Source organism: Triturus cristatus, chromosome 12 (genome assembly GCF_964204655.1).
Source record: "Triturus cristatus chromosome 12, aTriCri1.1, whole genome shotgun sequence".
In the NCBI taxonomy this organism is placed as follows: domain Eukaryota; kingdom Metazoa; phylum Chordata; class Amphibia; order Caudata; family Salamandridae; genus Triturus; species Triturus cristatus.
Genome location: NC_140595.1, coordinates 32,975,707 through 32,997,857, shown reverse-complemented (window position 1 = coordinate 32,997,857; position 22,151 = coordinate 32,975,707). Strand labels below are relative to the sequence as shown.

Below are 22,151 nucleotides of genomic sequence, written 5' to 3'. Positions count from 1 at the left end.
AATATTTGACAAATTAATTTTGGTTTGATTTTTTATGGAAACACAGATTCCAATCTAAGGGCGAATGCGCAAGTATTCCATAAGTAAATATGAGTTTTATTCATAACCCTTTATTTATTTTAAAATGTATTTATTTAGGAATTTGAGAAGAGCAGAGTGTCCCTCCTCAGTTACTTTAGAATGTTTTAGTTAGCCCAAATACTGTCTTTATTGGAGGATTTCCCAGCTATTGTACTTCTTACTGGCTGAATTTTGAACTGCAAAACTACAAGGAAATGTTTTAGGCCATGCAATAAATATCCATTTAAAAGAAGACAACAGAATGAACAATAGAGCAGGGAAAAGTTGTGATCGAAATTGAAACACCATCTAAGAGAGAATGTCTTGTATCAAAGCAAAAATACTTAAACTTCACGAGTTTTTTTTTTTTTTAATTGTTCCAAGTGATTTTTCGTGATGTTTAGATGGTGACCATTTCTCAATATCCTTGCAACTTTACACCAAAACTGACATGGACCCAAACATTAAATATTTCTCTGCATTTTTTAAAGAAGCCCGCCAACATTTTTCAGTGTGGTGTGATTTAGGAAAAGGACCAGAATACAAAAAAATTTGATTTTTTAAATTGGCTGAGGATCCATGTATACACCGAACCAGTGGGAAGATCATTTTTTGGGAGCTTGAACAGAGGACTGTCAGAAAAGAGTCACCAAAGGGCATCAGAAATGCTGCATCGCCACAGGAGTCAATCAATCAGCGGCCTGCCTGGCTTGTTTACTGTAAGCCTGGGAGACGTGCCAGACGGTCACCCTGGCAGGCGGTGTTTTGAAAACTTAAGGCTGGTGACAAGGTTCACTTTCAACTTCCCTGTACCTTCGGGGTATTGTTGGCACGACTGGTGCCGCTGAACTGCACCGGGTTGTTTCTCGTCAAACTTTAATGACCAGCCCCTGAACACCGCATTTAATGCCAAATCAGGGCCTCTATAAAAATAAAAAACATTTTCATTTAAAAAGCATTCCCCATCCGGTTTAATTTACTGAGTAGCGGTCATAAATAGTACAAACCCCTAGCTGGTCAATGCCTGGGCATATGACCTAGGGGAGGACCGGTTCACACTCCGATTAAGTATATATCTTGAGATGGAGGCAATATAAAAACTACTTTTCTAACCAACTGGAACAACAAGAACCGAGATCTATACAGCAGAACAGAGGGTAGCAATATTCTAGCTGTTCGAGGAGTGGGGCAATGAGGCCCTCCTGCCCTTCCCTTTACGCTCCGTTGAAAATGTATATATATTTACCATATTTCTTAATAGAATATACATATTACTGGGATTGGGTGGAGCAGTCTTCCATAACTCATCACCACTGGGGTCGTCTTACATCGGATATTCTTGAGTTCAAATTTACAAGGAAATATGAACAAATTCTAGAGGCCATTAAAGTTCCATTGGACAGAAAGTTGTACATGCAATTTAGATTCAGCTCTATTCCGGTGAATTCATTCACAGCATCCTGGGGGGATGTCCCCCACTCCATTGGGATCTTGTCCAGGATATCTTTTAGCTCCGGAAACAATAGCACACATCCTATTTGCATGTCCACTTTACAGTGCCCCAAGGTTAAGACGGTTAGCCCATCTTTGCCAGAGCTTTGGAACCTGTTGACATCAAGTAGCACTGCCCATCTTAAAATCGGATACCAGCTTGCTGGTAGTATGCGCAGTTGCCAAGATTTTAGGCAAGATGTGGGCTATTCGAAGATCTTTTCTGAAAACTACTATTCGAGTTTCTTAAGCGGGGGCTCTTAGAGGTTACTGACCTTAATTTTTACCTGTTGGTTTTATATTACATAGTTTATTTAACAAAATGTTATAGTTTTTTCTAACTGATACTGTAAGCACCTTAACTTTATTGTACTCTATGCATGTGCACTTTATATGTTTCGAAGCCAGGGAGATCCTTGACGTGGTCAAAGTAATTTTTACTGGGATACTTTTCTTACAGCATCTTCATAAAGTAATGGACAATCGAGTTATGCCATTTCAAGAGACTTTAACGAGCCCCAGGCTGAAATGGCTTCATCAGGACATCTTTTGCTACCTGGTCATGTTAGTTTTTAAATGTTGAACTTTTAATCGCAACATTGGTGTTCATTTGTACCCTTGTCATTTGCACTCTAGTTTTTAAAGAGATATGTCGCTATCTATCAACTGTTCACCTGTGTATGTTTCTATATTGGTAACTGGAGCAAAATTGTGAATGTGGAAATCTTTTATGGCATTTCAGCCGAAATAAAGTATGAGGAGGATGAATATACATATTTAAATTCACCAGCTGAATTATATGAGCAAGGCATTCACTTTAAATGTTGTAGACATCAATATTGCAGAAAAAAAGCAGATAAAGAATGTGAAATGAAAATAAAAAAAGAGAGAAAAGCGAAATACCAATTTCAGCGCGGGAGTAAGGATTCATGCTGGGAAACTATGGTAGGATATATATATATTTTATTTTTTTCTGTTTGCATTCTCTACAGCTTCCAACTGCCCTGTCAGCCCCTCTTTAAAGACTGTCCTGCATGTAACGCCATAGAGGAGCAGAATTCAAACCCCTCCCCAACGTCTCGTTAAGTGGGCAGAGTTTGTAAAGAAAGTTGGAACCATTCCTTCAGTACTAAGGGGCAGATTACGATGGCGGTCAGAAAGCCTCTGACCGCTAGTCGGAAGTTTTCTGACTGTCAATGTCGGTTTGCGGTCCGACCGCCTGATTACGATGTCAGCGGTCCAAACGTAAACCGGCAGGTCATTCCGACTCGGTTCCGACCGGCTTTCTTAGTCTTACACCCGGCTGGAACCACACCATAATACCCTATGGATGGCGTTTCTGTCGTCGGGATTACGATATCGGATTCCCACAGCCTTTCTGACACAGAAAGGCTGTCAGAGACCCACTTTAGGGACCCCTTGTCTTTGCGATGTATGGTTGGTGGTCGAGGGGGTATCTAATGTACCCCCCTGTAAAACTCTGCACTGTGTGGCAGGCATCACGGGGTGCCTGCCACAGGGTGCAGAGTTTTACACACACACACACCCATTTCTCTATAGAAGCCTGTATTACGGTCGGTTACACAGCCGTGACACAAGCTCCCCTAGAGAAAAGTGAGGTCGCATTGTAATTAGGCGGTCGACCTGCCGACTGGAGGTTGATCGGTCCCTAGCCCAAGACGGTGTTGGTCGGAGGCAACTCCGACCGACAGCAATAAGCCCCTAAGTAACCACTTATGGGTTATACAAACACACACCGACATGAAACAACACATTCCTGCTTTACCTCCATACTAACAGTATGGCTGTCAGCAGTGAATCGATTGTCTAGTTGTTATTCGCATGTTTACTTTATTGTTTTGACCTGGATTCCTTGATCAAGCAAGTCACTTCAAACATGATTTCAGAGTGACTCAGCGAGATAGCTTGTAGAACAAACCTAAGTCACCATTCCAACTTTTTAAGATCTGCCAATTTAATACAAAACTGCAAAAAAGAGGTATGAGGCGCTAAATTAAACAAACATTGCGAACACCATACAAACCAATTCATTTATTTAATACAGTTCCCATTAACAGAAGGGAAGTACAGTTGGCCTGCAACCAAAGTCAGAGAGAGACAACAGTACAACCAGCGCGGTTCTCCAGAGACCTCTGTACCGCAGCCAAGCTTCAAGAACATTAGGAAGTCAAGACAGATGTACTTGCCAGATAAGTCCAAGTTTAAACAAGGAATCCAATATAACACACACGCAAGTCGGATGATCCAATTCATAGATCAAGGGTTCAAGGGCTGCTGGACCGACGTTCGTTGGACACCACTGATTTACCTCCTTCAATCGTATCTCAGTGCCGTAATTGGAACTACGGACACTCATCAGAATCCTTCAGAAGAAAAATAAATGCTGGTCAGTGTCTGAATGCGGACACTTTCACTGAAGGGCGCATGGGTCTCCTGACGGTGAAGTCCTTGTCTTTTAAGGAAGCTGCCAATGACAGTGTGCCAGCTCGCATCCCGCAGTTGCGGGGCTTCTACAAACTCCCCACGACCTGGGCAACTAGTGGTTACCAAAATAACTTGATAGCGGGGCTGGAGAGCAATGGCCTTTTATCATCACGGCATGGCCTGGTTTTGAGCAGCATCCCTTTGAGGCAAAGGTCTAGTGATATGCCAGAGGCGTTTTAAATCATTCAATCGGTGTTAATAGCTCGATGAAACGATCCTAGACGGAACACCAACTTATCTCGAAGAGATAAGCAGGCAACTTCTCTTACCAGCCATGGAACCTACGGTTCCAAAAATGAATCAAAATACTGATTAGGCCAAGTAAAAAAGCAGATCAGTGAGGGAAATACCTGTGTTCTCACACAGAGCGTGTTACAGACAGAAGAACGATGAGAAATAGCTCAGCGGGTCCTACAAAGTGAGAACAACCAAATCCAATTATGAAGAAGGTCTCTCAGAAGGACACGCATTGACCATCAATCCCCCTCAAGTAAAAAAAAAAAATGTTAAATGGTTTCTCGTTGGCGGATTCAACTGCTAGCCAAATTTAAATATCATTTTCAGTTCCAAATTCCGAGAAAGGTCTTTCATGATACAGCTCTAAGTATAGCGAGACAAGTCATTTCACCACTTCAAGCCAAAATTCTTCCACGGACACGAACTGAACTAGATCCAAAGTGGGACAGATCCTCCTTCCGCGGCGCAAATTCCAAGCAACTTACCACAGCTCTACACCCAGCGTCACCTACTAGGCTCAGACGGAAGACGTTGTTATCCCTCCTCAACATTTAAACATCCAGCAGAGTGAACAAGGAGTCTGGTCTCAAGTGGAGACCCTCAAAGTGAATCCCCCACAATGGTAACTATTCATTGCCTGCCGTAGGAAAATGGAATAGGTGGACAGACTCCCGCCCTTACAACCTCCAAGCATCAAAAATATATATCTTTCTTCCAGTGAAAAACAGAGCAAGATATTTCTCCCTAAGCAGAATCATGTTCACAGCTTCAGTGTTCCAATCTGTATAGGAGCGCAAAGTTATCTGAACTATAACCAATACTTCAGAATGCCCTATAAGTAAATAATTGAATTATTAAAAGTGACTAACGAAACAAAGTGCAACACATCAAGCTTGTATCCAAAATACAAAGATGTCTCTATTGAGAAGTGTAACTTAGCAAAACACAAATTGGACACAGCAGTTACATTAAAAAAAAGCAAGCGAGACTGTTCACTTCAGTATCTGATGCCTGCAGTTTGTGCTGTCCATGACTAACTCTCAATGAAAGCTTATTTGTGCCCAAGATCTTGGGTGTATATGGCCCCGTATCTTCCCTGGGTCGTCTGCACCCACCAACTCCTCGGCACAGCCATTCATGAGAGCAGATGGGGGCCACCAGAAGTGGCAAACGGCAATATGATGGGGCCCCCGGGCAGCAGTTGCTGGGGGTCTCCACGTCTCCCAGGTATGGATTGGCCTTGGGCTGAATTGGGCCCCCTGAAGGGCGGAGGGCCCCACTGTGCCACAGGGGCTGCATGGGCTTGCGGTACACCCCCGACCTGCAGACGGATAGACCGTCTGTCCAGACTCTAGGATCTTGCGGATTTCAAAACCAGATTGATCAGGGGAACCAGAAAAGAAGGCAGTCACAAGGAGAACTAGAACATGCTAAAATTACAGGTTAGCCATGAAACCAAATAGCACAGTTATGATAAAAAGCAGTTATGACAGGACATTAAAGAGAAAACATATGGATACTAGAAAAAAAGGTGAACACTCCAGGGTCCTTTACCAGAATATGATGACTAGAACGCAAAGTTTACGTGAACCACAAAACTTAACAGACCAGAAAGACAAATCATAAGGACAACCAGAGGAAATCAAATCTTACCGAGATCAGAAAAAGCAAACATAACAGGGGATCAGAAAAGTAAACCATACGAGGACCAGAAAAAGGTAAAGTTACAGTTACAGTCACAGACACAGGATATATTATATAGACTAAAATAGGTGAATCTAACAGAAGCCAGAAAAGGTAAATCTTGCTGCCCCCCCCCCCACCAAAAAAAGCACATCTAAGGAGGCCAAAAAACCCCAAAAACATTACAGAAGATTGGAAAGAACAATTATAGAGACTATTAAATCAAACACTATGATGACAATGTAAAGCAAAAATCATTGAGGGGCCACTGGAAGTAAGCATCAAGAGGACCTGAAAAAGTAAAAGCCCTTCACAGGATCTGCACGAGCCTGGTCACCTGGTGGAACCAGATCACAATCCTCACAGCATCGCATGCCCGGCCAGCGGGATGATGAGGACCACCATCAAGTGCATTCATCCACACAAGAGAACAAGACAACCATGCACCAGACCACAACACCCAACTGGCCTCCACGGGGGTCTTTCCTCTCCATTCCCTCTGGACTGGAGTACAAAGTCTGTGACCTGGCTATGTTCACCATCCATCACCCCAAACTGTGCACAACACACACACACACAAAGCATAGCTTTGCTGGCTATTTGTGTTCAATATTTTTTGTCCCCCAAAACCTGCAGGACGCCCGCCCTCCACCGGATCATTTTGATTTGCATTGACTTTGGAATAGACGGTCTTCTGCAATAAATCTGCATATTTGGGATCTTGCTGTACTGTATACCCGGATATCTCTGGAGCAAAGACGTGGGGTTCCTCCCCACTGAAGGACGACGACTTCAATTTTCAGGAAACAGATTCTATCATCACGTTGTCCTTCCCAATTGACTCTGATGTCTATCTATAGTTTGAACATGTAATTAAGGACTCTCTAATTATTAGCGTCCTCAAATTACACGTTGACAGATAAGACTACAACAACTAAAAGTTACATAAGTCGCCACAACTTTTGCAATACGTCTTGTTCAGTGTAGAGCGCAGTGGAAAACAGGAAGAGCTCGAAGATCAAGGAGAAAGCTACAAGTTTCAATCGAGTGTGCGTGTTTTTCGGTATGAAGTTGTGTGCCCAGACATTTAGGTCTAACAAAGGTCTATTTAGGTCTAACAAGGGTCTATTTTAGTGAAGACCTATATTAGCTAATGATGGGTAAGGTTGGAACCCATCAATGCATTGTGTAGTAACAGGTTTGAAGGTGGAGTTGGCAGTTACATCCCCTTATGGAGCGGCACAGATGCATGCGTCGCAGAGCTTTGGCATTTGTTATGTTCTGCTGGGGAGCGCTGGTCTATTGCTGTGCTTGGGCTATCTGTTGACTCTGGGGATATCTTTACCGATTAGCAGGCTTCAGTGTAATCTTATGCTGGTGTAGTATATTAAAATTAACATCTTACACACGCTTTACGAATGGGCATTAGTAATACGATCACTCATATTAATATCATCACAGTGCATTCTGATAAACTTGGCTCTCCCAGAATCCTTCACCATGGCGCATGGCTCTGTTGCAGTTGCTTGGCACCCACTTTTAAATAAATATACAGATGTTTTTATAGCCAGAGACCTCAATAACTCCCGAATGCCATCCGGTGGCCCATATTTTGCAAAATACAGCTGTTTATTCACAAGTTGTAAGGAAGAGAAAGATGCTCTGCAAGCTGCAGATTCCAGAGCCCACGAGCGCATAGTTTGTGGTTAACGCGGAGCTCTGACTGCAACTGGGTGTCTGCTAAAAGGAAGCTCTTCTCTAACAGCTGCTTTTGAAACTAACTTTGGCACTGTGTGTTCCAGTGCACAAAACTGAAAAAGAAAAATGTATAAAAAGATTATACTAAGGGACTGTCTCAAATGGTGCATGCTTTGCGCTAGTCTTCTTGATTCGAATTAGGAGGTTGGGCTTGTTTTTTTTCTGTCCATGATGTTTTTAACACTCACCTTCGCGAAGCTTGCAGCTTTACCACTGCAATTATGTTAACTTGTCCGATGCATTTTAAGATAATTTTGAAAATTATCTTGGAAAGTCTGAATATTTGCTTGGTTAATCAGCACATTTGATCGATTGGCCCTTTATCGACAGTGAATCTGAAATCTTTCACTCCACAATCTCCAAAGGCGACTGTATCTGCTAAATACCAACGATCACCTTCAGAATATCGAAGGAAGTGCTTCAGCATCATTTGCACTGGGTGGACACATCATTGGAGTTTTTAAAAGCCTATTTAAAAAAGGTGAAAAATGAAAAGGCAAAAAACCTGCACGTATATATAAAATAATTATTGGTTAAAATACAAGGAAGTTCAATCAGGCATCTAATTTTGAAATAATCAAATACTGCACGGCTCAACAAAGCTAAACCTTTTGTGTGCAGCCTCCTTTACATAATCTAGACATGCCGTTACCATGAGGTAATTGCCTGCCACCCCCCTTATTCGCTCAGAGGCAGGGGCTCACTGCAAGGGTGAAGGGCAATTATCTGAAGATAATGCCCTTCGGACGACCATTGCCATTAGAACATATTAAAAACAAATTAAAAACTCTTTACAATTTTGATTTGTTATTCTATTGCGTTTGACAATTATTGATTGTGTCTGTTGTTTGGCTAATCATGTACACAAACACACGTTAGTGCTTTGTAAAGAACTTGCAGAGTCACATTCCGCTCACCCTACCAACTTCGACTGGCCAAATGGGACATTTTGTAACAGCGAAAGAACATGATCAACATATGTAGAAAAAAAGATTTCTTAATACACACAACCAGGAAAAGTGGGTTTTCTGGATTAGAAAAAGCATAATTTTTTTATTTCTCGGTGTTCAGAGGTGGAATAATTCACCCAGTTTAACAAGTAATTAACTAAAAACAATAGTTTTCCTCAATAGGGTTAGAAACTTTATCACCTTTCAAAAGTTCAAATGTCAAAGAATCTCCCTTGAAATAGAAGCATTTGTAGTAATTCAGCCTCCTTTGTATGTCAATTTAGAAATACAAAACAGTTTCCTTTGAATCCTGAAAGTTACTTGGATTTCTTTCCACTAAAAGGGAGATTACACTCGGATCACGCACAGCTGTTCGGTGGCAGTGGCACGGATTCCATTTGAGGTACCTTCTTGGGCTATATTTCTCCGTCACCTTTGAGAGTTTGGGAAATATATATGAAGAGTAAAATCACAGCACACTTTCTTGCAAGGGCATAAGATAACTAGTTTATTAAATTTACTTAATGGAAAAAGTTGTTGGCAAACGCATAAATTCCATCCTAGTATTTCTGGAGGAAGTGAAGTTAGCAAAGACTGCATATTATTTGACAGATGTATCCATCGATGGGTGAGGAGGCATGCTATCTTATCGGGTTACTTCAGAGAATGCGGTCTCTCTTCATTCATGCGATGATCATTCCTTTTCACCTACCTATCTCCAGGTTCCGTCAATAAAAAGTTCATATAACACAGTCATATTGATGAATGGTTCAATACTACTGAGGCGTCCATAGTTAACGGATCAGACACATTCAAGATAACCATCATCTCACCCTTCTGACAACCCCTGCCCCAAATATTAGACAATCGGGTTTACCTTAATAATTGAAAGATCTCCCGGGTAAGAAAAGAACGCTGGGAAGAAATTCCGTAAACTGGTAAATTAGAGAACATTAACAACAAACACCATCAAAGTACTCAAAATTGAAGGAGACCGCCTTTAGGAAACCCAAAATGTAACTCAAGATCTCATTACATGGACTTAACTTACAGACTTTGAGTTCAACGGATGCAAGATCACTTACTGCTTAACTGCAAACTATCAAACCTCACCACAGAATCAAATCATCACAAAATACCACAGACATCCATAATTCCAAGTTTTTCATTGATGCTTTTACCTAACCTGTTAATCCAGCGGGCTTAAAAACAACTAATCGGCATCTTCAAATTCAAGTCAGTGTTATTAATCGAGAGAACAAAAAAATGTAAAGGACAAATCTGAACTGGATAGTTATATGATATAGCAGGGATTTATTGAAATAGATTACATTGAAATGGTGATGGGAATTCGCGTAGCTTAGCATGTTAAAATGTGCGTTTTGTCTCATTGTTTCAACTTTCGAAGTCATCACCAACCGTACTATATTATTCCGCTGTAAAATACTGCAAAGGAGACTTCGAGGGCTATCATTTGCCAGATGTCGGCAAACCATACAACAAACTTCTGGATATCGTACAACACATCATGTCTCAACCGTGTTATTTCTGGTCCTCTAGCACATCAAAGACGGTGGCGGCACAGGTGTGCAAACCAGCAGGAGGTGTCAGAGTTATCTTAACAAATTACTTCCTTTTATCTTTTTCTATTTCAGAAGATTGTGTTTTTTTTCCAGAGGGAATGAACTCTGTCAGCAGGAGGAAGCCAACACCATCCTTGTCATGGTTTTAAACCAAATGCCCTCATGGACATAAAGTAATGTATCGCGGCCGTACGTCAGAGTCACATACTTCGGAGTTAACCCGATACCAACAAGCAAAGACGGAATGTTTCATGCCCCTATAGAGTCTACCAACCAAAACAAAACAGGATACACATTCGGCGGCAAACCAAAACGTGTATACAATTCGTACTTTCCCTATAGAGAAACACAACGCAACAAAACACATCGGACTTAAGACGTAGTCAGTCGAACACTTATCGGAAGAACTGAAAGATATTCTCCTACAAGCACACATTGGGACAATTCCTATTGTTCCTCTGTATCCATCTTACCACAGTTTACTAGCTTGTTACCAGAAAACATATATTCATAAGCTTATTCTAAGTGTCCATCCAGCATTATCTGCATGAAGCTTCTCTCTAGACATAAGCATATGGTCCATCGTCCTCCCCGGCTGCAAGATCTTAAACGCTGGCTAAAGGGGGATTAACTATATTGATTATTTTGTCCGTTTTGATATACCTTTCAAGCGCCAACTCAAGAACGGAAACTCCAATTTAATAACAATCACCTGAATTTCCCCTGAAGTTGAAAAGACGCTGGTAAACTTACTACTACATGCTTGGTTCGAAATCATATACACCAAGGTTGTTTTTTTTTTTTGCTGTACTAAATCATGCAATAAGTTAAAAAAAAAGCATATCAAATATTACTATTGGTGTGCACGACATCTTGCTGCTTTGTTGGACCGTCAAACTGCGCTATCTCCAAATTAAAGACAAATGAGAAAGCAATTCTACCTTCATCCTACCTCTCCTGTTAGGAGTCTTGTGAAACAGCACACACCAGGTTTCCGGCTTTCGCACTATTCCCTTATCCTAAGCATTTTAAAACGTTACATACGGTTTTCACTCGCCTTCGATGTAGCTTAAGGTATATATCCTGGTCATGCACAAAATTAAAAGATTAGCAAAACTCGCGCTGACTCGAAACTTTAAACACCCCGCATGAACAAATTTGTGTGGTGCCATTGACCAAAAAATTCTGCTTCTACCGTTACCTTTGATTTAAAATCCTACACATGCTTATAACCAAAGACTTAAAAAGAAACCACAGGCCTCCGCCACCCTAAACCAACAGTGAATCTCACTTTTTACAGACTAAAAAATAATTGTGATGGTACCTTCTTAACAAGGCAGAGATATTGGTGGTTCTGCAAATGGTAACTCTGGCTGTCTGAGATGCCTCCACAGTGGCAGCCAGGGGCACCTCCACAGTCCACCGTGGCAGCCAGAGATGCCTCCACAGTCCACCGTGACAGCCAGAGGTGCCTCCCAGTCCATTGTGGCAGCCAGAGGTGCCTCCACAGTCCACAGAGGTGCCTCCACAGTCCACCATAGTTATTTATGGTATCTCCATAACCAACCACACGTGACAATGGGTTGGAGTAAGAAAACCGAACTCTTTGGTAGTATGTCATCATTTCAACGTACAAAAGTACTGGATCGTGGTCGTCACCAGCAGCCACGCCTAATTTAACATCATACTACTGAGTTTCTAAGACAGAGTGCTTGTCCACAAGGCCACAGGAAGTCCACTAAAGAAGACACGGGTCATTTATTGGAAGCTAAGTAACCATCACTGTGCAGCAGACTGTCATGTTTTCTAACACCGCTAAGATCTCCTTGGAAAAGACTACCAACAGTGGGTCACTTGGCTGAAATTTCCTGGTCTGGCCAAGCTGTTCCCGCTAATTACTCAAGCCAATCAAAGACGCCTGGGTCAGGCAAGAACTGGGAACAGATGTGTGGGGGAAAAAAAGGTTTCCTTCTTCCCAGAGGTAGCAAATCTTCAGACTCGCTTCTTAAGAGGATAAACTGAGCGAAACTTGGCAGCTGGTGGTGTCAAAAGCAGGGTAGGAGGATCCTTTCCACCGTTCCCTTCTGGGCCCAAACACGAGCCATTACATCATCGACGTGAAACCGGTCTCTCCCAAACGAGGAGCATCTACCATAGGTCAAGAAGGGAAGATCCATGCCAAGATTTCAGGATTATCACCAAACACAGTAAACACCCAGGTTGTCCTGAAGATATAGAATGGATTCTGCTCTCTAGCTCTAAGCACACAGCATTATCATCTGCCCACATTCGGATCCAGACTTTTTCGATGCAACACCAACTGCTACTGTTTAACATAGTTGTTGGCCACCACGCAAATTAGTGACTGCTCTTGTGGCGAGGGTAGAACTGGGAACGAAAAGACTCTGCAGTACCATGCTTACACATTGCAGGAAGCTCGCGTACACGTTTTAGGCTACATTCGCTCAACCTTCACGAAAAATTCCGAAAATGTTTACACAAACAATGGTCTTCTGTTACATTTTTTTGATCATGCGGGTCACATCAAAGTACAAACATAGGAGAACTTTTGACTGGGGGAACACAAACTACTAAAGCTCATCTGTGTAGGCAGGGAGTCGCAAGAGGTTGGTCGCACAACCAATTCAACTATTCAATGTGACCGAACCATGCCAAGAAAAGGCCAGTTGCACACCACTCACCTAAATCCAGTCTCACCTCCGTCCCAAGCCAACTCCAAGTTCATACAACACACATTACATAACCATAAGTATCGTTCTCAGGATCTTGTAACTTATCACTTCCCACTGAAGCGTGGCCAGCAACAAAGGCCGGTAACATGACGTAACCCGGCTCCAATACACAAAACAAGCAACTCTAGTGCGTCGTACCACTATAAACCATACTAGAACCAACACATCAGATGTGCAGCGAGGCCATCCTACCACGGTGACCTGGCAGCGGCGCCACCACCCATCCCATTCCAGTCTATCAGTAGCACCATAATGGCCTCAGACAAAAAAAAACCTCTTGGGAGCCTCACAGCCAGGTAAGACCACCCAACAGATGGCAATACCCTAGGGCCAAGGAGAACCACAGTACTAGTAATCCACACCATTGAGTAAATTGGCAGCAAAAGCAGAACCCCTTTAAACTCCAAGGCCAATGCGGTAACCAGTACGTACAAATCCAGCCAGAGTACGTACAAATCCAGCCAGAGCTACCTTTACCATACAGTGCCCCGCTGCTGTGATCAGGATCGGACGGAGTGGCAGGTGAGGAGCAGGTGGGAGGTCCTGATGGGACAACACAGATAGGACACACCTCAGTCATCAAGATACTTAGAGGCCAGCATGGAGAGGCACTCTACGATAAGCATCCTGTCTACCTGCAAAGGACTCTCCGACTTCAAGCCACAGCTTGGGAGAGCATAGTAGGGAGTGATGGAAGGGAACAAGACCGCTACCACGTTTCAAACGTCCGTTTGAGAGATTTTGCGTAACAAAAAGACACATTTTGAGTGACAAGTGCAAAAACCATGCTGAAAGTCTTTTGAAGAGATTTTTTTTCCACTCATTCGTGAAGGCCCACAAAAAACAAACACGTGCCCAAATTCCTACTTTTTGAGACGTGGCATGCGGCACTCACTGCAGTCATAGGACCAGGAATGTCGGGGACACTGCGCTTAGTGATTTTGTGAACTCTCTTTTAAAGGCCTAGAATTTGAGGCACCTTACCATCTGCATAGGTGCACCGCAGAAGGAAAACAAGCACTGGCAAAGCTAATAAATCTTGCCTTATAGTGCCTGTGATTTTTTTTTTGTTTACATTTCAAGCATTTAGAATAGACATAAAAAGTATATAAGTAATAAACAGTAAAAATACTATCTTAAGGAGGCATGTATATTTGCAAAAAACAAGGCAAGTAAAAAACTGAACCATTCAAAAATAAAAGTTTTTTTTTTTAAAACGAATAATTTGCCATGCAGCACTTGCGCCGAGGTGGACTACATTTTTAGGCAGATATTTACATGCAAGAGCAATGTGCTGTTCCTCACAGTGAAGAGAGTCAGAGACTTATGTGGGCTGACCCCCTGCTATGGTGTATGCAAGCAAAACATGGATGCCACTTTAAATTTATATATATATATATATATATATATATATATATATATATATATATATATGTGTATTGTGATTTTTTGGGACAAGACTAGACTAGTGCCTGCACAGAAACTCTGAAGCATAAAAGGTCACTGGAAAGACAGATTCTAATCTGAAACACACACTGTGAGCAGCGATGGTACAGCCACCCTGGGGTCCCCAGAAATTCACAGGACAGTGAAACAACAATTCAGGGACTCGCTTCAATGTGTAGCAGTACCTTTCCAGGAATACTCTTTTTCTTCCCTTCCCCATCCACGTGTACAATAATGCTCAAAACCTGCAACATCATGTCAACCCACACCTCCGGGATATACCGCAACCCACACCTCGGGGATATACCTCAAATCCACTGCTCCGGGATATACCGCAAACCCACACCTCGGGGATATACCTCAAACCCACACCTCCGGGTTATACCGCAAACTCACACCTACAGGATATACCTCAAACCCACACCTACAGGATATACCTCAAACCTACACCTCCAGGATAGACCGCAACCAACACCTCCGAGATAGACCGCAACCAACACCTCCGGGATAGACCGCAACCCACAAAGAGACAGATTTTAATTTGGCAACACTTTTGCTAAAAAATGTGAGTCATATGCCAAAGAACAGTTTTAGCCTAAAAATTCAACACCCTTTTCGCCTGAGTCACAAAAGTCTGGGTTAAAAAGTCACAACTTTTCACCAAAAGACTAAGATCTATAATTGGAAAACTTTTTCAACTAGTCAAATTCGCAAAAATGTCACAATACCTCCTGTGAAATGGCTAAGGCAGGGACCTTCCTGGAGTACTCATGTGTACTTACTTCTGACACATACAAACTTACACATACATTTTTGTGTGCAGAAATGTAAAATATAAGCCCATTTTCCTTGTGATTCGTATTTGTTTTTCCAGCAGAAATAAATCCCCTTGTAGAAACCCTGACACCTTTGGTGTTAACCTAAACTCCTTCGCCTTTTGTGCACAGATAGGGTCGCCACCTTTATTTGTAATAAGAGTTGCTTATGTTCAATAGGATTCATCCCAAGCTACTATTATTACAGTGGTGACGGTGACTATATCGCCCATTAGAGGCCCCCTCCATGTAAGATCCTTAGCAGTAATGGTCTCAGTGCTTCATGCAGGATTGCCAGCAGGAATGGAAAAAGTTTTCATCAATTTGGAATGCCTCTATATGGGTAATACATAACAGGCATAGCAGCAATGCCCCTGGCCCCAACAGGAGTAACAAATCCCCCACCTCCCAAACGCGGCATGATTGATCACTCCTATATCAGCTTTAAGTATATTTTGTAAATTTAACCTTTTTTCTCCAAACTTCAACTTCTGAAAAAAGTTCAGAAATGACTCACATTTTCATCTTGAATAAAAGCTTTTTAATTTTAATGTACATATATTAATTAAACCAAGCAAAAGCTTTGGATTTTGTGGGCTGGGCTGCACACAGGAGATCTACTTCAGGGCAGCTCGTGAGCTACTGGTGGAGAAGCCTGGTCTATTTTCATAAGGAGGTCCCATCCGCAACATTATGGGCTGTAGGAAAGGGGTCAGTTTAAATGTTATGATTGCTCATAAGGCCTGGCCAAGGCAATCATACACAAGACAGTGTGCATTTAAAAATAAGGAGACTACGGTACGAAAATCCCAAACTGTCGCCAATTCTTGAGTGCACGAATATTCCTCAACAGGTTGAAATATTAACTCCAAAATTATCACTTAGTGTACATAATGCTGCAAAAAAAAAAATCTGAATGCCAATTATGGACATGAGGGTTCAATTGACCTCCTGAGATAGGAATAGAAAACAAAAAGGGGAAATAGCACATGCACCCAGGGGGTTTCCCATAAAACTAAGGACATTGACTGCTACAGCTGCAAAAATCACCCACTTGGACAGTAAAATGTCTTCCATTCCAAACACGAGCGTCGCTTTGAACAAATGAACCCTCTCTCTCCCCCCGTTTCCACTATCACCACACCCCCAAAACGCATCCAATTCAAGACTTTAAAACTGCTTTCTCTCAAATCGTTGTATTTATTTAACGTTGGGAAACCAGCAGGATTGCCGTTTGCTGGTATTTTCCTCGACACCAGACTGTGCTTGTCAGACACTTCACAGCGCCCTGGGTTTTAAATCATGGAACTTTCATGAAATCTGTATTTCCCCGTTTGAGCAGGTGGGATCAGTGGGCGACAGCTTGGAGGTGACGTGCTCAGTCGTTTAAAGGTCCGATGCTACCCCCCAGAAGACACACACCTGTTGCCGCCTCTCCTTGGGACTTCTGGAAATGTGGCACGCCAAGAGAGACACGTAGCATCGTTGGGATACCGCGTGTGCATTTAACCATTCATTTAGTAGTATGTGTGCACATGATCTGTTTTTTTTCTTTCTTAAGAAATGCGGGTTCTACAGAACGTAGATTAAGAATTTTAAGACTGTCATAGCTTAAAAACAAAACAAAAAAACACATGGAACGAATTCAAGGGGAACCTCTAGGCTGGCATGTTCCCCTCCCCAGTAGACATCATTATCCCCACTTAGGGCGAAACAACCTCAAGAAACGTGCCCAGGAGTGCTTCCGAATGTCGTTCATTAAAGCCTATAACATGCCCCAAAAAAGACGAATTTCACTCAAAACTGCACATAAAATCCCGCTTATCTACACCACACAATGACCTCGGCGTTGCACATAAAATGTGAATCATTTGAACCCCAACAATGTCTCTCATATCAGACCCACACCTCCCTTAAACTAGGCCTAAAAATGTCTCAGCAATTGATTCTCAAATCCCAAAAGTCCAAAATACCGCTCCCTGCCCCAAAACGGACCCCTTTACTGATCCCCAACGTCCTTACTAAAAACAACAACTAATGTTAAGCTAGTTATGTGTACAACTCTTTATGGTGCCACCCTTTGAGTACCCTGGAAACACAGGCATGTTCTTTGAAGTCAGTGAAAAATACAATCTGAATTTACAGCACAAGCGCTCCCTCGCTGGACAATTACTGGTTTCAGAAGAGAGGCACAACAAGCCCTGAAGAGACAAAATCCGAGTAGACAGACTCAAAATGATTCATGGAATCTTAACTTCTCCTGAGTTCATCTTCAAGAATGTCCCTCAAATATCTCAAACATGACACTCAATGTAATGGAGAAAATGTCCCTCGGATCAAAATACCTGCTGGGATTACAAACACCATCACAACTGCTGAATGCTGCCTGTGCAAGCATCAAACAGGTCAGTTCCATCAACAGAGTTCTAAAAATGGTTCACAGTAAAGCCTTAGAAATGTCATAACTAAATTCTGGCCTTAAAAAAAGCAAAAAGTGCTCCTCAATGAACCCTGTCAGCAAGCCCCACAATGTCCATCAATGATGTTAAAAAACAAGAAAATCCTACAGAGCCCCAAAAGTACACGAGCCACAAAAATGCCCCTCAAGGCAAAACACCCTTCAAAAATCTCAAAATGTCCCTCAACACAGTCATAAGGTTTCCCATAAAAAGGCACAAAGTGTCCATGGATTGAATATATCCTTCAGGAAGACCTCAAAATGTGAGGTTGTCCCAAGACCTTCTCAAGAGAACCCAAAGTACTCCCGGCCCCCCGAAAAAAAAAACCTAAAATATCCATTAACAGTAAGCACTGGATTGTAAGAGCCAACAAAGGCACCCAGGAGCCCAAAACATCCCTCAATGTTACCCACATATTACTAGAGCCATCAACCTTCTATCAGCAGAAGCAAAAAAATGTCCCTAAACTGATACCTAAAATATCCCGTCAACACCATCCCAAATGACCCTCAGTAGAACCTGAAATATCCTCAGAGCCAAGACTAAGTCACATCAGTGTCCTCAAGAAGGTCATCAATTGAACCCTCAAAACATCCCTCAACAGAACCCAAGATGCCCTCAGACCCTCAATAGTTCTGCAAACAGGGCCATCAAAAAAGTAAGAGCGTCACAAAACTTCAACCAATAGGCATGCATCTTATAACGTTACTACCATTATAAAGAGCTCTAAAAACGGCCCTCACTCAACAGGCCCTCAAAAATGCTCCTATCTGCAGGCCACAAATACACGTACTCCCCCACTGCAGAACTCCTCACTACCAAAGAATTTGTGGATTTTAAGACAGCACCCCCACATTTGTCAAAGCGGGGTTACACTCCCCTCACGTGGGTCAGGTGTCCCCGTGGTCCCAGTGTCCCGCACCAGTGTGGTCAGTATTTTCATACCCACACTCTTACCCCAAGGGTGGTGTTAGACCTATCTGGGAAGGAGCGGAGCAGAATCAGACACCTTTAGGGGCAGCACCCCCACCTCCCACTCAGGTTAGACTCCTTACAAGAGCAAATGACTGCCCTGACCCCAGCGATTAGACATCTCTTGAGGGGCAAATACCAGGACGTGGGGTGGAATCAAGCAACTCTGATATGCAGCCACCATTTACAACTGGAAAGTAGGAGATTTTGAGAGAAAGAAAATCTGTAGAAGGTATTTTACTCAATTGACACGTTGAAGCAGAGCCAACTTGAGGCACGAGACAAGTAAAATAAAGTCATTTTTGGCTTCAAAAATTGCGAGTCTCCCATCTAAATCGGGTTTGTTGGCATGTGTGCCCCAAGGTGTCGGGGCTCCGGAGCCACCAGCTTGTCACACTACATGTATGGGGCAAATAAGCCTCCCTTCAGAGGGATTTGACCCCTCTTAAGGGCAGGTACCCAGGTGGACGGTAATGAGGAGCCTCCAAGAGGTCAGCCCCCCCCCCCACCCCCCAACAGGGTGTCAAGCTCGCGATGTGAGCAAACCACCCTCCTACCCAAAGGAAGATTAATATCTCTTGGAGGCACAGTTGTCCATTGTAGATAAATAGGCCCCTCTAAGAGCTGTGGGGCCCCTGGGTTGTCAAACTCCTCGTGGGTACCAGGTACCTAAGTTGGTAGGGTGTTGGGGAAGTGTTGGGTCATGAGGTACCTCTAGGAGGTCAGGTGCCTTCCTCATTAGGATGTCACACACTCCATGTCAGCAAATTACCTCCCTCAGAGATAATTAGATGTCTCTTGGGGGCACAGGTGCCCCACGTGGATAAATAGGCCCCTATCAGGCCCCCTTGGGCAGTCAGAGTCCTCATGGGGCAAGTACCTAGGTTGTGAGGGGTGGGTAATCACGTGCCTTCCATCAACGGGGTGTCACACTCCCTCTAGAGAGAGTGCGCCACTTCCTGGGGGTCTGGGGATAAATATACCTCCTCTAAGGGCTCAGGTGCCCCTGGGTTCTCAGAGTCCTCACGGGGGAGATGTTACCTACCCCAAAAGTCCCTCTGGGGGTTCAGATGCCCCCTCAGACACACACAGCGCCTCCCAGACCCCTCCTATCCCCATGTTTACAATTCGGGTCCTCCAGCGCCGCCCGCCGCCTCCATTTTAGATTCACCCGGCGCCGCCCCACCGCGCCGGGCCTGAGCCCTCACTCGAGGCCGGGGCTCGCTAGGCCGCAACGGGCCCGACACCACCGGGGGAGAGAGGGGACACCCCTGGAGCCCGGGGGGCGGCCCTGGGGGATTCTCTGGGGGCCCAGCAGAGGCCAGGCCCTGAACATGTCACTGGAGGGGGCGGAGGACAGCGAGTGCATGGCGCCCGGAGGGGAACGTCACCATATAAGAGAGAGCATGGAAGGGCTGCCAAACAGAGCGGGGATGCATAAGATAAAATAACAAAACAAAGACCGTTTTAGAGCAGAAATATATCCATTCAATTCCCAGGAAACAATTGAAGAAAAACGTAAACAAGTGATAAAATGAATGTAAAAAAAAAAAAAGGTAAACAAGTTGTACAAAATACATCTTATACTCACTTTCACCGTCACTGGTGCCGCCGAAGACCAGAATACAGAGGGTCAAAGAGACCAGGAAGATTTTCCACCCCATCCTCCTGCGACTGTGGGACCCCAAAACACTGGGGTCGGATATGGTGCCCCAAAACAGAGTCCTGGCGTGAACCGGTGCTCCAGGGAAGGCCGACCCCCCTCCTGGGGGTTTATGTACAAAGTCCACGGCAGGGAGGTCGGGTGGTGAAAGATCCACTGCTCAGGAGAGTGATACTCCTTTCACTTTCCTGTACCCACCTTTTCTCCCCACCCCCCGAAACCAGGACTAAATGATGTGATCCTGGCTGCTAAAATAATGAGTTTTCATAGTGCCTGGAAGCCTGCTTTTGTTGCAGGTCATCAAGGAGCTTGCAGGGAAGGGACCGACCCCTCTCCTGAAATGCTTCTCTTAAAGAACAATAAAGTTGCATTAAAAAGATGCCCCTTATCCTTTTAAGGAAGAAAAATAAATATTATTTCCCTCTTGCAAATTGTTGAGCCAGTTTCGCTGCTGCAGCGTGTGCGGTCTCTCCTCCACTCCGGACCGGGCACAAGTTGTCAATTTATCCCCACCGAAGCCGACAAGGGGAGAAGAAAAAAAAAAACCATATAATCGCGTTTTGCTGTGTTGTTGTTGCTTACGTCAAACCCCTTCCTTTTTCATTAATCACAGGAAAATGATGTGTGAACCACGTCCTTTTCAAAACAAACAATCCAGGGAAAAAGCAGTTAAAAAAAGTCTTTCCTGGCAGTTTCTCTCCCCTGCCACCATAAAAATATAATCTGCACAGAAATAAACATATATACAAAATAAAGGCGGGGGGCGGGGTCCTCCTTCCCCAGTGTGAGCAGCACTGGCTGGCAGCCCTGTGTGGCACCCCAGACCCCGAACAATACGGCTGCCTTCTGCCTCCCCGACACCAGGCTGGGGCCAGAAAAATGTGAAAAAGGCTATCCTGCTGTTGTTGTTTTCATCGCCTCCCCTGTCTTCTCCTTCCTTCCTCCTCCTCCTCGGACCACGTTCTTGTGTCCCAAGCGCCCAGCAGGCTCCTCCAGCGCCTCCTTCGACCTTCCTCTGCAAAATGGGGGCGGCTGCTGCTTCCGAGGTGGGGGCCTGGCCTGGATCTTTCCCCTTTCCAGGACCCCACAAAAAGTGGGGTTTTCAGCACAAGCCAGAACTGAGAGCGTGAGATTTTTTTTTTCCCTTCCTCTTTTTTTTTTTTCTCTGCTGAAAGGAAAAAAAAACTTCCCCTCCTCCTTCTTTCCCTCTCCTCCTCTTCCTCCCCCCCTTTCAGACACTCTCTGAAAGTCTCTGGCCAGTAAACAAGCGCTGCCAGTCAGCTGGGATAGGAGACAAGGAGGGAAGAAAACGCGGCCTGGAGTCCCTGGCAGGGTGGACGGGATGCTTTGTGCGCATTGAGTCACTGGAAATGCCATTCACGCGCCTCTCTGGCTCACTCGCAGCACCATTTACATAAACATCCCTCCCCTACACACCACCCCGCGAAAAGGAGCCTGCTGCGCCCCTGTTTACATTTTCTGGATTTCAACAGCAACACTGTAACAAGAAATTAGCAATGTTATTGATAACAGGAGCCCTTTTTCAAAGGAGAAATGTGTTTTTGTTTTTTCTTCGTGTGCAAGCTCCCGTTGCCACATTTTTATGGGAACGTGTGTTTTGTTGTACCTGTCTTGTAGTAAGTGCATTTTTTGTCGCAGTGTTTTTGTGTGTCTGTTTTTTCTAGTCCGGCAACTGGTTACAACTGGCATAAACAAAACGAGCACAACAAACGTGTGTAGTTTAAAGCAGGCACCTCGGTGAAACAGCAGAAAAAG

General features: G+C 43.8%; 1 protein-coding gene across 2 annotated transcripts in view; it reads right to left on the bottom strand.

Annotated features, from left to right (window-relative positions):
* The window catches only part of INSR (insulin receptor), a 334,293-nt gene extending 312,664 nt beyond the window's left edge, over positions 1 to 21,629 (bottom strand). For both annotated transcript variants that reach the window (XM_085637683.1, XM_085637684.1), the window contains exon 1: positions 20,304 to 21,629. In XM_085637683.1, coding sequence (XP_085493809.1) covers positions 20,304 to 20,376 — 73 coding nt within the window. In that variant the 5' untranslated portion in view covers positions 20,377 to 21,629. The remainder of the gene's footprint in view (positions 1 to 20,303) is intronic.
* Between the last annotated feature and the right edge of the window lie 522 nt (positions 21,630 to 22,151).